The following is a 16,166-nucleotide window of genomic DNA, read 5'->3' on the forward strand; positions in this document are numbered from 1 at the left end:
ATAATGCAAAAATACTTAGGTGTTCTTAAAAGAACCAGACTCTGCCCCATGCTTCATCCCTCTACCGAGAGGATGTTGCCTTTTCTAGCAGCTGGTTCATCAGAAAGAAGTATTTAGGGTTTTGTCAGCTTGAATAGATTCAACTCAGGATTCCTCTCCTCCACTGACTAAAAATCTTGTTCTTGGATGGGGAAAAATGAGAGTTGAAGAGGGAATTCAGACTCAGAATGACATTAACTCCCGAGTGTCAGGTATAACTGAAGCCAGAACTCTAAGTGTTCTGACTCTGAACTGAGGGTAAAGAATGCTTCAAATACACTTACTTAGATTTCATGGACATGTACCAAATGAAAAGAAAAAGGCTTACTAAAAATATGCACCTTTATTCAAATGAGGTTATCTCTGAACTCCAAGTATCAATTTACATCAGTGAGAAACAAACATGAAACTGTCAGCTGTTTGAATTTAAAATTAAAAACCAAACCACTAGACATTTTTTGGTGTTACAGCAATTGATCCATTGAGAAAGGTCAGATTTTCTTCCCACAAAAGTTACAAACCAGAGCAGTTAATTTACAAACCAGAAACCATGTCATTTACAAACCGTAATGTGCATTTGACTTGTGAAAGATTCAGGGGTGACCATGCGTTTAATAAACCTCCACCAGTACAATCTTGTTATCTGTCATTGCCATATATTTGCACTTATCATCCACAATTCAAATATAACTTATTCTCCCTAATATTGTCCAACCACATTCCAAGGTCTTTTACTCCTAGCTGTGAAATCTTACTGGGTAACAATCAAACATACTGTCACTGTTGAAAGAAATCTAACAGGAGGTTACATTGACTGAAAAATATTCTTAAAATCGCAGTTTGTTGCTATCACTTCAAGAACAGGACAAAACTTGAGCTGGGCAGTTGGGAATGTTCTTTTGATCCAGTGAGTTATGGAAGCTCCAAGGAGAGACAACTGTGAACTGAATGATGAAGCAGTTACCTGATGTTCCATGTTAGACCTTCTGTTCCCTACCACAGAAGTTTTCTCATTGCACGTGGGAGACGTGTCTGATCCAGCAGCCTCCTCCTGAAGAGCAAACTGTAGGCTTCACGTTTCCCTCTAGACATCACCCCAAACCTGCTCTTATTTCTAACCAGACAAACAGGAGTATGGGCTGCTCCAGCTTTAAATCAAAGGAATGGGTGGGTAAATTCACAGTAACAAAAATCCAGGCTCATTCCAATTGACACATCAGAACTGCTCCTCATTCTGCCAGATATTTATCAAAATACTTTCTGCATAAGGGGTTTTGCAAAGCCTGCTGTGAGAGGAGTTCTGTTTGGATGTTGCACTGATGCAAGAAGGTCTAAAACCGAAACACCATTGAAAAATTTCAGAACCGTTTAAGAAAATATATTGTTTCATTACAAGAGTCAGGGTTGTAATAGCTTAGACTCAAGGCACCTAAAAATATTTGCTGGTGTTGAAAGAACCAAAGAGATAAATTCCAATGTCTTATTCTACTTTATCCAAAAAGATTTTTATTCATTGATTAGCCTGAGGCAGTAGTCTCTCTCATTAGTATAGCAAAATCTGCTCAAATTTAGAAATGAGTCTATACAGCTATACCACATGGAGTATCCTCCATACTGCAGATGTGTTAATTGGTGTGTAGCCAGTGTCATTTTCTTAGTATAGCACAGACATTCACTTTTTGGTCACTGTATTTGAAGTAACAAAATACATTGCATAGATTTGTAATTTCTCCAAACTGACAGGCACAATACTGAAGTGTTCTTCATTACAGTGAATTTTGGCAGCATGTGTTGCACTCCAAGGGAGCAGACTGTAGAAATGCAATAGGAGTAGTCATATTACAGATCATTCTTGCAGATTCAGACAAACAAATTAACAGTTCTAAGTGAAATATCCTGATGTATTTGTGTATTTTACAGAATTTAGGAAACCACAGAAATATTTATTCTAATTCTACATACAACTTAAGGACAAAATTACCACAGATATGTAAACAAGGCATAATTAATTAATTTCACATTCCTAAGTTGGGCCCTCTGTTTGCTTTTTTTCCTGAAGCAAATGTTCACTTGATAAGTAGTATCAAAATCACATGTTCAGTCTTATGCTTTTGAAATCCAAGCAGGAATTGACACAAAATACTGATTCTACAGATTAACAAACATGTCCAAAGCAAGTTTCTGAAGAAATGGGTTAACACTCAATACCTGCAGATTACAATACTCACCATGTCAAGATTTAAATTAAAGGATCTGTACTTGATACGTGAAAAGACACTAGACAGCTTTAGAAAAGTAGAGACAAGTTCACATACTAAACATATCCTTGATACAATAAGACTGGAAGATGGATAAAGCAATCATCTTTGCTGGAAAAGTTCCACAAATCTCCCAAAAAAATTACAGACTTGAAACTATGAAAAAAGAAATCAGCCTCACAATGTACTTGAAGAAGTTGCTTTATCACATTTTTTCTTACTGCCCAAGATCAAACCACAAAACAAGGTGAGAAGTCTTTCTTTGCATGTTCTGTATAATTTTTTATATCGGGTATCAAGAGTCAGGGTCTTAAAGGCCTGTCTTTGTGTCCACATATTAAAAAGTGTTTAAGTAAGAATTAATGAAAATATTCTTATACTGTCAAATCCAAGTGGTAAACAAAACATTTACAATAAATTTTTACAAAAAAAAAAAAAAAAAAAAAAAAAAAAAAAAAAAAAAAAATCACCAAACCTCACAGAAGAACGGTTCTTTGAGGTTTGGGATTTTTTACCTACTTCTCTTTTATTTTAACTGCTATGTCAGGACACTTAGTAGCAAGTCTTCTGCACAAATCATCCATCTGCATTTCACACTCTGAACAAACACCAAGCCTGGGTGTTTCAACTCCTCCTCTGCACTCTTAACAACAGCAGAGGAATGGGGAGTTTGCCTTTCAGTATTTATGAAAAAGTCAGCTGAAAACACAGACCTAGAGACCTAGATAGGGCGCACAGTCTTCCCCCATCCAGCATTTGCTTTCTGGTTTTAGCATGAACACTTGAAATGAGAACTCATTTTATTTAACAAAATTCAATAATTTATAATATTGAAGTATCTCCAACACTAAAATTTCCCTCATTTACAGAAGTGTAGAATTTTCTGTGTATACAGACTGCTGTTATGTACACACAAGTGGAATACGTCATCAAAAGAACTTCTTGGCTGCTGCTTCTTGTTGGCTCCTGAAAGAAAAGGCAGAAAAGAATTCTTCAAGTCTTTTATTATCTTCCACTTGAAACTAGCTAACTGCTTTAAATTTTCATTTATTTTAGGATTAGAAGGTTCCATTCCTTATCAATAGAGACTTAGAGAAAATATAAGTCATATCACGAAAACAGAATATAATTTTTTTCTATTCACAAAGACATAGGTAGCATCACTTAATTCCAATTTTGCAGCAGACACATAAGGAAAAAAACAAACAAACAAACAAACAACCCCACATTCTGGACACAAGCCAGAAACAATGAAAGAACAAAAAAGCTGACTTTTAAAATCCTCTTGAACATTTTCTGAAGCTTCTCAGTAGCTGATTTACCTAAATATCATCTTAGAAAAGGAAACCCATGCAACTAAGCAGGGAAAGAGTTGACTTTAAATGGGATTTCCTTTTCCTTCTGGCGCAAATCATTAATTTTCTTAGTGGACACAGACATTGCAGATCAACCACATCCAGGAATCACAAGTGCATCACAAAGAAGTGGAGGGAGACCAGCTCCTTGTTTGTCTTGGAAATCATTGTTCCAGTTGATGGCAAAAAGACTACCAAGCATGGAGGTTGTCCTTTTCATCAATGCAAATAGAATTCCAATATTATGACATCAGAAGGAGGGGGAAGAGAACAGAAAGACCATCCCGATTTGCTTAGATTTAAAAAAAGACACAACAGTCAGGTCAAGCTCCCACTTGATACACGGTAGATGAGTGGGGGTAAAATAAACCAAACATCTTTATGATAATTCAGCATTTCCAGTGGGTTCTTAAACAGAGGTAAATTTTACATTCTTAGAGGTTTTGAAGACCTGGCCAGTTTAAACCTCAAATGACTCTGTCTGAATTCAGTGTGGACCCCATCTGGAGCAGAAGATTGAATGGAGACCTCCCAAGGTCTCTTCCAATTTGAATGATTGCTTGTTTTAACAAGATTAACACAATGATACCATTCCAATGGCATCAGTCAGCAGTTCCAAAACTGTCTTGCCCTGCTGTCTTTAAATCACACAAGACTTACCTATACATGACATAACCAATGAATAACACAGTTTGCACTGCCACAAATATGAAGAAATGCATTGTAGATAAGCAGGATGGAAACGGTGGCAACTCTGGACACTTCTGTTTCTCACCGGATGGCTAAAAACCAAGAAAAAGGCAAACGACATCCCATCAAAAGACTTACAAAACAGGGGCTTTGCAATGTGATGTAAAAAACAGAACATAAGCAGAAAATGGAGAGAAATGACAGTACTCTGAAAAATAATATTACTCCTCATCTCACTCTCCCCTCCCACTTTAACATTTCTCAGACAAATTGCCTGATGTTAAATTGAGGGTTATATGGGAAAGAATAGATAAATACAGTAAATTAATCAAGAACCTTCTACAGATCATAAGCTAATTCAACTTAATTGCTACCTAGGCTAGCCTAAGGTACTCTTGAATGTGAACAGAGTCATTTTTTGCATTAAGAAGCCTGAAGCAGAGCCTGCCTGAGTTTCCCCTGATTAAAGCTCTCCCTGTGTGCAGAAGCACCACAGAATCTCCCCTCTGTACAGAGCTGTTAAGTAGGGGGACAAACACAAAAAAAAAAAAAAAAAAAAAAAAAAAAAAAAAAAAAAAGCACCCAGAAAACCTAATTGCTTGACCTTGTTTCCACAGGAAATTAGACTAAAAATCGTGCTCTTTGTGCAAAACTTCTCATCAAGACCCAGATCATGCAGTTAGGTCAAGGCAGCATAGTTTTAGCGAAGCAGCTTAATGAAGGATTAATTGCTCCCTAAATTGCATGCTGGCTCATCCTAGCTTTTCACTAACAGCCAAAGAAAGCTGTGTTACACTCATGCTTTACACTCCCAGCACATAAATTACCATGTTGCGTTGTACTAAATGTTCTATGTCCCTCTTTACTACGTGAAGGTGTTCTTTGATGTCATTGAAGTGCTGAGTCGTTTCATAGACTCCTGCAGAGCCAGGGTGTTGAGCCCCACTGATGGATCTCAGAGCATCAGTCACAGAACTTCTGAAACAAGACCAGTAACAAACCAGCTTTCAACACACACCAGCTTTTGTACAAACAGTGGTTATTCTGGACAGCTTTCAGTTCATTAGAATTAGGCAGAAATACACAGTTGCACGAAAAGGCAGCAAATTTCAAGAATACCTCTCAAGAAATAATCTTTTAGTCAAACTATGATTTTTAACAGTAGTTAATTGTGCATACAGTTGTCATTTGTAGAGTGCCCCATCTCTCAGTCACACTGAGAATGAGAACTAACAAATATTCTGTTGCCAGACATCTGCTTTGCCTGCCTGCCTGCCTGATGAGGGCCATAGAACAACAGCTCTGTCTGAGGTGCCTGCCAAGGCTTTAGGATCAGTAGAGTTTAATGCAATCTTTGAAGAAATCCAAAAGCTCTCTGAAAAATAAATAAATAAATAAATAAATAAATAGATAAAAGCAGTCATGTAAGAAATAAAAATAAGGAAGAGGCTTTAGGGATAAGAAAAGATTTAGATACATCCTTGTTTTGTGATTACCGTTTATATGAGGTACTCAATTCCCATATGCATTGTCATAATACTTAATATTGTCTTATTGTGGATTCATTTTGCTTCTACAACAAATGAAATTAAATCCAGAAAAAGTTAAGTTTTCATAACTAATTTGGTTTGAGGTAAACTAGTCAATGAGAGAAAAAAGCCTTAATCTCTAATCAATATGTTTATATAATTTTCCCCTACTGTGCTGTTTCTTTTGAGTTGCAAAGAGGATTATTCCACAGCTAAAATATTTATCATGTGAATGATAATCTCTTCATTATTAACAGAATAGACAATCAAAATGTATGCCTTTGGATTTTTTTTTAAATTTACTTAAAACTTTCCATTTGGTTCAGATGGGAGCGTATTTCAATGCTTTCATGGAGCACTCCTAACTCTCTGTAGAGTGGTCAGCAATTTTTCATTTACCTGGACTTGCAGTTAGTGTTATAATAATGTATTTTAGAAGGAAATTTCTCACTGGAAAGTTTTATTTTAAATAACTCATCATACCCACTGTCTAATAACCACTGACAGTAATTCTGTCATTCCACATACCCCAGAGTGTTACAAAACAAGTGGGACACTCACTTGGTTCTTCTCCCTCCTAACAGAACCATCTCTACATACTGAACAGAAATCTGCCCACCCACCTTCCCCCAGACTGATCCAGTCTTTGTTAAAAGCAAAATAATTTCCCTTAATAGACACGGGCTGTATCAAATTGAATTTATATTGACTTTTGCATTAATAACACCCTGCTGACAGTTTCTATTGTAAGAACATGCAAGATTCTTCTGTAATCAGGTGATTAAGAAATGCACAATCTTGCCAAGAAAATTACTAGGCCCCTAAGTCCTTTTCCTGCGGGATGACAAGCGATGCCCCAAGGGGCTGTTTATTTCTCTCTCTAAATAAAGCATTTTTTTAATCTAAGAAAAGTATTAGGATGATGTTACGCAAACTCCAGGCTGGTAAGTAGTCACTAAAAGGGCAGACTGCCAATGTTAACAAGAAAATCTAATTTGCTTGCAAGGTATAAAGATTTGTCAAGAATATTAACATAAAAGCCTCTGTGGAAGAACAAGTGCAAAAATGGAAGCACTCTAATCTTCATTCGACAAAAAAGCTGACCTACTTAGATAAATCACAAGAGCTGCCCTTAAACTAATACAGGGGGAAAAAAAGCACAACTGAAGGAATTGTTTTCCTGTTTTTTTTTTAAATACAAGGTAAGGAATGTTTTAGCTGCTACAAATGAAGGACTAAACCAGCTTAAAACCATTCCTGATTAAGACAGCAACAGCAAAACATCTTAAAAGAAGTACTGAGACATCCCAATCAAACACAAGCATCTTCACAGATCTATTTCAGCAGTATAGCACCTTCAAGATAAGGGATATATTTCACTGTTTTTAATGTGGCTGAACTTACCTGTTGAAGTGGATTTTATGATAAAAAAGAGACAAATTAGGGTGCTTAGCAATCCTTGGGGCACAAACTGATTTTATTACAGAAATTCAATATATGCAGGGAGTCTTCACTAAGGAACTGACACAAACATCAAGTTTGTCAATATTATCCCACTGAAATAATACACACAATTTGAATCATCAAATTCAAAACACTGCCATACTATTTGGAAGGTAAATACCTTATTTCTTTTACTTGTCTAATGACCTCTTCTTGGGTTTTCACAACTGTCTCTATCTCTTGCTGGGAAACCTGGTAGGGACGGGGGAAGAAAAAAGATCAACATATCTTGGAAAAAACAAATGGATCCCACTGCTGAAATCAGGCTGGGCTCTGAATCACAATGGGTTTTATTTACCTGTCCTTGCTGACCTGGAAACCCAGCTCCTCTTTTGGCAATCTCCTCTGTGACTGCAGAGACATATTTCCTCTGCTCATCCAGAATCATATCCAGTTGCCTGTTAAGCTGTTTGATTTCCAGATGAATTCGATTCTGCCCCTCAAATATTTGCCTCAGTTCACGATCACTCACAGTTTCAAAAACATCATCTGCTGCTAAGAAAAAAGCACAAGGGGTTCTTACGCATGTGCACGTTCACAAGTTGCATTGGATCATTCTTCTTCTCCCTTAACATGGCCACATCCATCTACCTTCTCCTACAACTTCACCATCCCAAAGTCCAAAAGACTCTGGCAAAGGGATTATTTCTTATCAAAGAAAGGCTGAGCTGTATCTCAAAAATGCGGCTCAAAATAACGTATTAGGACCTTTAGAACAGTCATAACTTATCACTGTGCAATAAAGATGACAACCTGAAATTTCACATCTGGATGCCCAAAGTACATTCCCAGTGTATTTGCAGTCACATACAGCTATTAAAATCCACGGAAGTAACAAATGGCTTCCACAATATTTTCAACTAATCAGGTTCTTGTCTCCCCATCATTAGCCAAGCATTAAAAATCTTTTCCATGGTAAGCATATGTTCCAAGATATGCACTAGCCCACCTTTAAAAAAGTTTTCTATGAATGTGCATAGAACAGACCAAAAAGATGTCCTCTAAGTAATGAAAAAAGGCCATGCTTTCTAAATCACCACTTTACAGAGGGATGCACGACCTTCTCTCCCTTCTGTTGTTCATAATTCCCACCACGTTTCCAATCATTCCTTTTGTTCTTAATCCAGGCACCACCTGAATAACTTTAGAAACAGGAAACATACTCCAGTGAAGATTTTATAATAATGTAAGTAACATCAGTGGGAGCTTAGCAAGACCAGCCAGAGTATCCCTAATTCTGAACATCCTGGAAAACAAATATTTTCCTGGACAACTGAAAAACAGCTCAAATAACTTGCCTGGCTGTCCTTGCACATCAGGATGTTCCCTTTGAAATTCTTCCTTCTTCTTATCCAATTCTTGCTGAAAGTGTTCAAACTCTTCTTGATACTTCTCTTTATCTTTCTGAGGGATTTCTGCATCTGGTGTTGGCTTTAAAACATTATTGGAGGGAAGGGCTCGTGTGAGATTTTTCTCATGTTCTCCTCCACTCTTAACATAACTGAGTCTGCAGCAAGGCTGTTCAGATCTCAGATGTGAACACAAAATTACTGCAGCACATTCATACATTTAGCTGAAGTGAAAAACTCCAAATTCACATGGGAGATCAAACAGAAATTTTTCCCAACAGAAAATTAAAACAAGTTTTACAAGGATAAAGCTGTTTAGCAGTACAGCACCATTCTAGAAGTAGGTAAAGTTGAAAGTGAGAACAGACATTTGCCCACTTCCAAAAGAAAATGTACTTTGTAGTACTGCATAGTTTGATTTAGCATCACAAGTTTTGTTGCTTCAGTGTTGCTTCCAGAATTCTGGTCTTGAGAATATTAATGACAATATAACTGAAACATTACAATACTAGTATAACTTTTGTAAACCAGATAACAGCACAGCTACATGCCAAAATTGTCAAACAGGACTGCAACGTGTGACTTAAGAGGAAATACCATAATCTGTTGCTGCATATAAAATAATTAACATGCACAATAAAATATTTTACCAATAATGCATAAAAATGCTTACTGCTTCCTTCCCAGGCTCAGTCAGCTGGAAGGTCAGAAATGACAGCACATCATGGTCATCTGTATTCAACAAACAAAACAAAACCACCTTACAAATGTCTGTAATTTCCAAGCCAATCTTCCATTTGCAAAGGATCTTAAAAAAACCATCATCCTCCCAATAGTTTGTGGAGTGGGGAATAAGACTATAAAGGGGCTTGGTCAGGAAAAACCAAAAATTCTTTAGCTGGAGTCAGGAAAAGGCCAAAGCATGTCAGTAATTTGGGACTGCAAGAGGGTTAATTACATCATCATGGTCCAAAATTGGTATGATGGCTCAACACAGGTAGTAAAAGAACCCAACCACCCAACCAACCTCTCCTGCAAGGCCTTGCAAGTCCCCACAGCACTTGCTGTAATTTTTCACATTTCCCACCTGCAAGTCCCCCAGTGGCTGCAGATATTCCAAAGTACCCTTGTGATGGCAACACCATATCTTCCACTTTGGCACAAAATTCATAGTCCTCTTTATCCGGAGTAAAGCCATTATTAATTAATACCTAAAAGGACAAACACTTAGGATTTTCATCACATTTGTGTTAAGTGTTTTGTCAGTTTGCAGTAATGCTCACAAAATACAACTTATTTTGTAACTCAGCAGCTCATACCAGAAACCAAAAACTATTTCTTTTCTGAAAGAGACATTTTACATAAGCATTCTATTTGCAAGAGTCCACATTCTAAGAAGATTCTGGGCAACTGATCTACACCAGTCATCCCCTGCAGTTCTGATTCAAAGTTTAGCGAGAGTCTGCCAGTCTGCAAATGCACCCCCTGAGAAAGAGAGAACTGCTAAGTTTAACAGCAACATCTGGGACAGAGTAGCTCCTAGAGGAGGCATCAGGGCCCAGGTGAAAACAGAGCAGCCTTGGAGGCTGAAATTTAACTTTCATTCAAGAGTGACAGGCAGCTTTTCCCATTACAACACAGTACAAGGTCCGCCCTCTTCTAGGTGCAGTCATGTTTACTTTTAGAGAAACTTCTACTACAAAATGATAGCTTTGCACTTTATGGCTGCTACATATGAATATATGAACAGCACATTTCCAGAAGGAATCAGAAGCCAACAAGCACGCACTGTAGCTTTCACAACCTAGCACCACATGAGTATTTTTCTCTCTTTATCTAGAAGGAATTCACAATCAGCTGAATAGTATTTAAGAAGTCTTAAAGACACCCTTATACCAGTGGGTTTTAATATAGGTTTTCAGAGTTGCAACAAGACTAAAGTCTCACATTTAAGAAGCTGAGAAAGACAAGTAATTCTGTTGTTTCAAACTTACAGTCAGTGTTTTTTGGTAGTAAGTGATCTTGACTCGAACAGGATAGGGCTTGTTCCGAAAGTCCCTCTGACAAGATGCCAGTGCTTGCGTGGATCCATCACTGTGCAAAAAGAGAACATCAATAAAACCCTGTGTTATGATTAATCAGCTGGGCCAAAAGTGTCTAATTCTCACTAAGCAACCTCATCCCAGTTTTTCAATATGCAAACTTTTCCAAGGCTGTTCTGTAATTGCACTAATCTTTCTGCAGAGATCTCCAATACTGCACTCTGTACACAGGACACAATGCAGAGGGAATGTAGCAATGGAGAAATCTGTTTTCTAAGATACATTCTAGGATATAATTTTCAGATATATTCCTGCGCCTGGGAACCTAGATGGAAATAAGCTGTAGAGACTGTACCAACTGAGCTAGACATCACTCCTCTCCAAAATCGAAAAAGGTATCCATTGTGCTGTTGATAAACAATCAGAAATCAAAATTAATCCAACTAATTTTAGTAATAGCAATTAGTTTTCAGGTAGTCACTTCTGCCAGTTATTAGCTGTGCATGGAGGTTCCTCATAAGCAAAAGTCTGTATAGTGCCTACATTTATCTGAGTTCATCCATCCCAAAGGGCATATGCCACTTAAATATCCATCAGTTGCCAATCTCTCTGCTGTTACTGCCAAAGCAGTGTTTTAACAAATACAAATCATCAAACGTAAAGGAAAAAGCAAAGTTTCATATGAAAGAAGCCTTTACAATGCTTCTCAAAGGCTTTCATGGAATATTTCATCATTCAAAAGCAAGCATTCAGCAATAACACTGAAAATAAACTTACTTCTGATGGTCATACAGCAGCTTTCCATTGTTGCCTACAACAATCACTCCCGGATTGTTTTTCTAGGGAAAGAAATGGCACACAAATGGATTAGTTTAATTTGAAAGGAAATATCAGAAACATCTCAGACAGCCTTCTACTAAATCAGTCTAAAATGCCTAAAAGCAAGCCAAAGTTGTGCGGGGAAAGCAAAAGCACCAAAGCAGTCCTACAATGTATTGTTTAAGTTTCAGGATCATTCTGGACTGGAAAACTGAGAATTGAAAACACTAATTGTCATCCTCATCTGCTACAAAATCTTTGCTGCTGAGCTACTCAAGGCAGATATCTTCCATGAAAAAGAGCATCTCTGAAGACACACATAGAAATTGGTGTTTCCCATATAAGGGAAACTTGACTGTTTTGTTTTATTTTATTCCCTTTGAAGTGAAAGACGGGAAGAGTAGGAAAACAACATCCTAGTTTTTTTCCTCAGCAGGCAGGAAATTAATTTGTTATCTTTGCTACGAGTTTCCTTCCAACCAACCTTTCCATCATTGTCAAACGAATCAAAGAAAATTCCAACACCGTTCCATTTATCAGCTGCCCCAAAAACAGGGCCTTCCAAGCCTTGCTCTTCTGTAAACCAGACTGCCTATGAAGAAAGCAAAAAGTCATAAGTCAAGATTCACTTTTAAAGCACATCTATTTTTCTCAGTTAGATCAAACTGCTCCTACCAATCCATCAGCACCGATGCGACCTCTTCCTGTAACTCGAAAGGTCACTTCCACTTCCCAATATTCAAATATTGATTTGTTTTTTGTCCACACTGAGCCTTTCTGGCTTTTCAAGGAGGTCGTTATACGGATCTGATCTGCACTTGGGATGGCATCTAGAAAGGAAACAAGATGTTCTAACTTTCTGTTCAGCAGTGTAAAAGAACAACAGGCATACATTCAGAGACAGATTCATTTGCTTGCATTAAATAACATTTGTTTTAGGTATTATTTTCTTGAGAAAGCAGGGCAAACCCCCTCATCTAGAGACAGTTTCCCTCATGTCACTTGCAGCATAATGTCAAGTAAAAAGATTACATTTAAGAATTAAGCAGTAGCAACTAAATTAAAGTCTGACAAAACCCAAAACCACAGCAGAAGTTATTGCAGAGAAACTATGCGAAGGTAGAACTGTAAGTGTCAACACCTTTCACAAAGGGGGACACTCAGGAAAGGCAACAAGCTTTCGGAACCATTAATCCAGAGCGCACAGAAACCGTACAAACGTTGTTCAACCAAGTCCTATTTGCCAAGGCACACTCTGCATTTCGAGCTTTGGAACCCAACAGTTTTTCTGGCAGCGCGGCCCGGGCCGACCCGGAGCGCGGCCGCAGTGACACATCAGCACTTCCCGACAGCGCCACGAGTCCCTGCCCGGGGCCCGCACCAGGGGATCGCGGGTGCCTGCGGGAGCTCGGGGGGCTCCGGGCACTCTCCCGCCACCGCAGGATCTCCTCTGCCCCTCCGGTGCCACGTGGAGTCCGAGGGCACGGAGGGCACCCACTGCCAGCCTCGCCCGCGGCTTCTCCCCGAGACCCGGCGTCCCCGACCGGACACTGCTGCCTCCTTCTCAGGACCGCCACCGGCCCGGCCCCGCCATCCCCGCCCGGCACTTACTGCCCGTGTGCACCCAGAACGGCACCGTGCCGTCCGCCTGCACCAGGTGCGGCCCCTTGAAGCTGTACTTGTACTCGAAGCGCCGATGCGGCGCAGCCGCCGCGCCCTCCGTGGCCTGTGCCCCGGAGAGCGCCGGGCGGCCGAGGGCGAGCAGGAGCACCAGCGGGGCGAGCGGCGCCGCCATCTTGGCCAAGCTGCGCGGCGATGCACAGGGCCAGCGGGGCGGCCTCTGATTGGACGAGCGCGGGGGCGGGCGCGCGCGGGGCGGGGAGAGAGGCCGGGCCGGGCTGAGGGCGGGGTCGGGCCGGGCAGGGGGCGGGAACCGGCTGAGGGCGGGGCGGGGCGGGGACCGGGCCGGGCCGGGCCGGGCTGGGGGCGGGCGGGGCCGGGCTGAGGGCGGGAACCGGGCTGAGGGCGGGGCGGGGCCGGGCTGAGGGCGGGAACCGGGCTGAGGGCGGGGCGGGGACCGGGCCGGGCTGGGGGCGGGCGGGGCCGGGCTGAGGGCGGGGACCGGGCCGGGCCGGGCCGGGCCGGGCTGGGGGCGGGCGGGGCCGGGCTGAGGGCGGGGACCGGGCCGGGCTGGGGGCGGGGCGGGGCCGGGCTGAGGGCGGGCGGGGACCGGGCCGCCGGGGACCGGGCCGCCGGGCACGGTGGGAGCGGGGCCCCCATCCCGGTCCCTACCGGTGAATTGCCGAGGTGCCTCGGCCCCGAGGGGCCCCGCGCTTGTGAGCTGGTGTGCCGGTCCGCCGCATTCGTGCGGCCTCCCGGGCAGCTGCGAGCGGCTAACAGTGAACAGCCTGTCTGAAAGAGAAAGAATCTGTTCTTTCCCCTTAATATTACTTTCTTAGCAAAGACCGCACTGCTCTTTTCAGTTAATTTGCAGGGTAGTCGGAAGTCCCGCAGAAAAATCCACACTGTTTCTCTGAACGTGCGAGGCCAGCCCTCCGCAGAGGTGAGCAAAACAAACCTCAGGTGACAGACGCGCCCGGCCGCGGGCGGCCCCGGGCAGGTGACAGTGGTGACAGCTGGGGAGAGCCCCGGCACTGACACGGCGAGAAACACGGCGAGAAACACGGCTGCCAGTCCGTGTGCAGCGTCACAGGGCAGGGGCAGGGCTTGTCTCGGGGTTAAATCAAGCCCTGAACCAGCAGTTAAGAGCGTCCTTTTTCATTCTCTCCGTTTTCATTTAGCAGCCTGTCTACAGCCTTATTGGAAAAGAAAATAATTATCAGGAGTGGGATGGGGTTTTTTTCAGTTTCTTTACGTCTTTGGGTTTTGTTCTACATTTTTCATACCCGTTTGATTCTGACATCCTTTCTTTAATCTGTGAATATGAGCAATCTAAGACTCAGTAGGTTCAGAGCCTGCTAAAGAAGAGGATGATCTTGGAGGCATTCAGGAGAGACTAAGTTCTTTTTCTAAAATCGCACACATTTTCTTCAGCATGGGTGAAAGTAAACCCTTACATTCTCACTTCTTTTTCAGCTACACAAACGAGTAAACAAATGTATGACCAGATGAGACTTGGCAAGCAAAATGTTTCTGAGACAAATTTTAGAATTTCAATATATAAATATATTGAATATTCTTGATCAGTTAACACTTTCTATAAAAAGAAGTGCTTGATGTTTTGCTTTGTATAGTGCCTTTCATCTAACAATACTCTAAACCATCCCTGATTTATGAATCTGTTTTGCATATTTAGAGCATATATGTGGGAGATGTGAAGGGAATTGGTAGAGTCTTCTTGACAGCTTTCTAGACACACAAAACTCAGTTGTTTTTCTCTCCTATAAAGATCTAGAAAGTAATTTTTGAGTTCAAATTCTGGAATTACTTAAGGAGGATAAAATGGTGTGTGCATCAAAGATCCAAACAGAGCAGCATGAGACCCTGTCCTGTCTCTATCCTACATTTGGCAGTAACCTCAGAATTTATGCCAATAAAATACCAGAACCGCGCAGAAGGAGACTAGAAATCCAAAAGCACAAGCCTTGAAATGATTCCCTCTTACCCACTCACCCACACAGGTGAAAGGAGGCTGAAATTTTGCCACTTAGAGGCATTGGCATAGACACTGTCTTAGCAATTGTGCGTGGAGGATTTGTAAAACCTCCTTTGAAAATGGAAATGCCTTTAAAAGTCTTCTTCCCAGGCATGGAAAGCTGCCCTCCAATCTGCTGTGACATGCAGGAAAACATCCAGAGACCCCCAGAATTATAGATACTAGGAGTTTAGACTCTTCAAGTTAAGTCTCTTTGAATTGTTTTGCCACATGAGCTCACTAGAGGAAACAAAGAATGTTTCCTATTTGTAAGAACTTTCTTGAATTCTGTCCTGAAAATTACATTTGAATTCAAACCCAGTAACAGGGAAATGAAGGCTCAGCAAAGAAAACAGAAAATTGCCCACTGGCCTGAAACTTGGATTGACAGGGACTGAGAGCACTGGCGGGATGATAATCTGTATAATCATAATTCTGTACAATCACAGAAAGTTAAATACCTTCATTGCCTCAAATTCTGCCTGGAAATAGGTGGTATAATTTCTCTGTCGTTATTCTTATTAAAATGCCATGATATTTTCCAAAGATCTCATCAGGGAAGTCAAGACCCCTCTGAACACACATTAACTCTAAATCTCTCCTTCATCTTCCAGAGCTCTGAGCATTTGGACACATTAACAAGCCCACACCAGAAAGGGATGAGGAGGAGAAAAAAGGAAAAAGAAACATGAGGCTTCGGTGAGTGAACTCTCCTAAAAAGCACGGGGAGAACCGCTGCTTATGCTAATTAACTTTTGAGGTATCTTGTGTTGAACTTGAGGATTTTGAGCAGGAATGCAAGTGGCTGTATCTGTCTGTATCCAGAGGACCTGTCTGGTCTCTTCCCATCTCAGTGATCAGTTCATGATTTTTATAAATATCCCTGAAAGCAAGCCTTTGCACACAGGCAGAATTATTTCCTGTGTC

The 16,166-nt window shown here is 41.0% G+C and overlaps 1 protein-coding gene and 1 long non-coding RNA gene across 2 annotated transcripts; one reads left to right on the forward strand and one right to left on the reverse strand.

Moving 5' to 3' along the window:
- Positions 1-363: 363 nt before the first annotated feature.
- LOC310922205 (protein ERGIC-53-like) lies at positions 364-13,379 on the reverse strand (the record flags this gene model as incomplete). Its single annotated transcript, XM_083882643.1, has 13 exons — positions 364-3,263; positions 4,313-4,434; positions 5,170-5,320; positions 7,496-7,566; positions 7,673-7,869; positions 8,673-8,805; positions 9,397-9,455; positions 9,811-9,934; positions 10,718-10,817; positions 11,543-11,604; positions 12,069-12,176; positions 12,260-12,414; positions 13,196-13,379. The coding sequence occupies 13 exons, from the start codon at positions 13,377-13,379 to the stop codon at positions 3,227-3,229; spliced, it is 1,503 nt and encodes a 500-aa protein (XP_083738769.1). The 3' UTR covers positions 364-3,226.
- A 529-nt stretch (positions 13,380-13,908) lies between these two features.
- Positions 13,909-15,926, forward strand: LOC310922219. The gene is made up of 3 exons (XR_014592346.1): positions 13,909-14,147; positions 14,681-14,733; positions 15,854-15,926. It is a non-coding gene; the product is annotated as an uncharacterized lncRNA (long non-coding RNA).
- Positions 15,927-16,166: the final 240 nt, after the last annotated feature.

The sequence above is a fragment of the Zosterops lateralis genome, assembly GCF_965231275.1.
Source record: "Zosterops lateralis genome assembly, chromosome: W".
NCBI classification, from domain to species: domain Eukaryota; kingdom Metazoa; phylum Chordata; class Aves; order Passeriformes; family Zosteropidae; genus Zosterops; species Zosterops lateralis.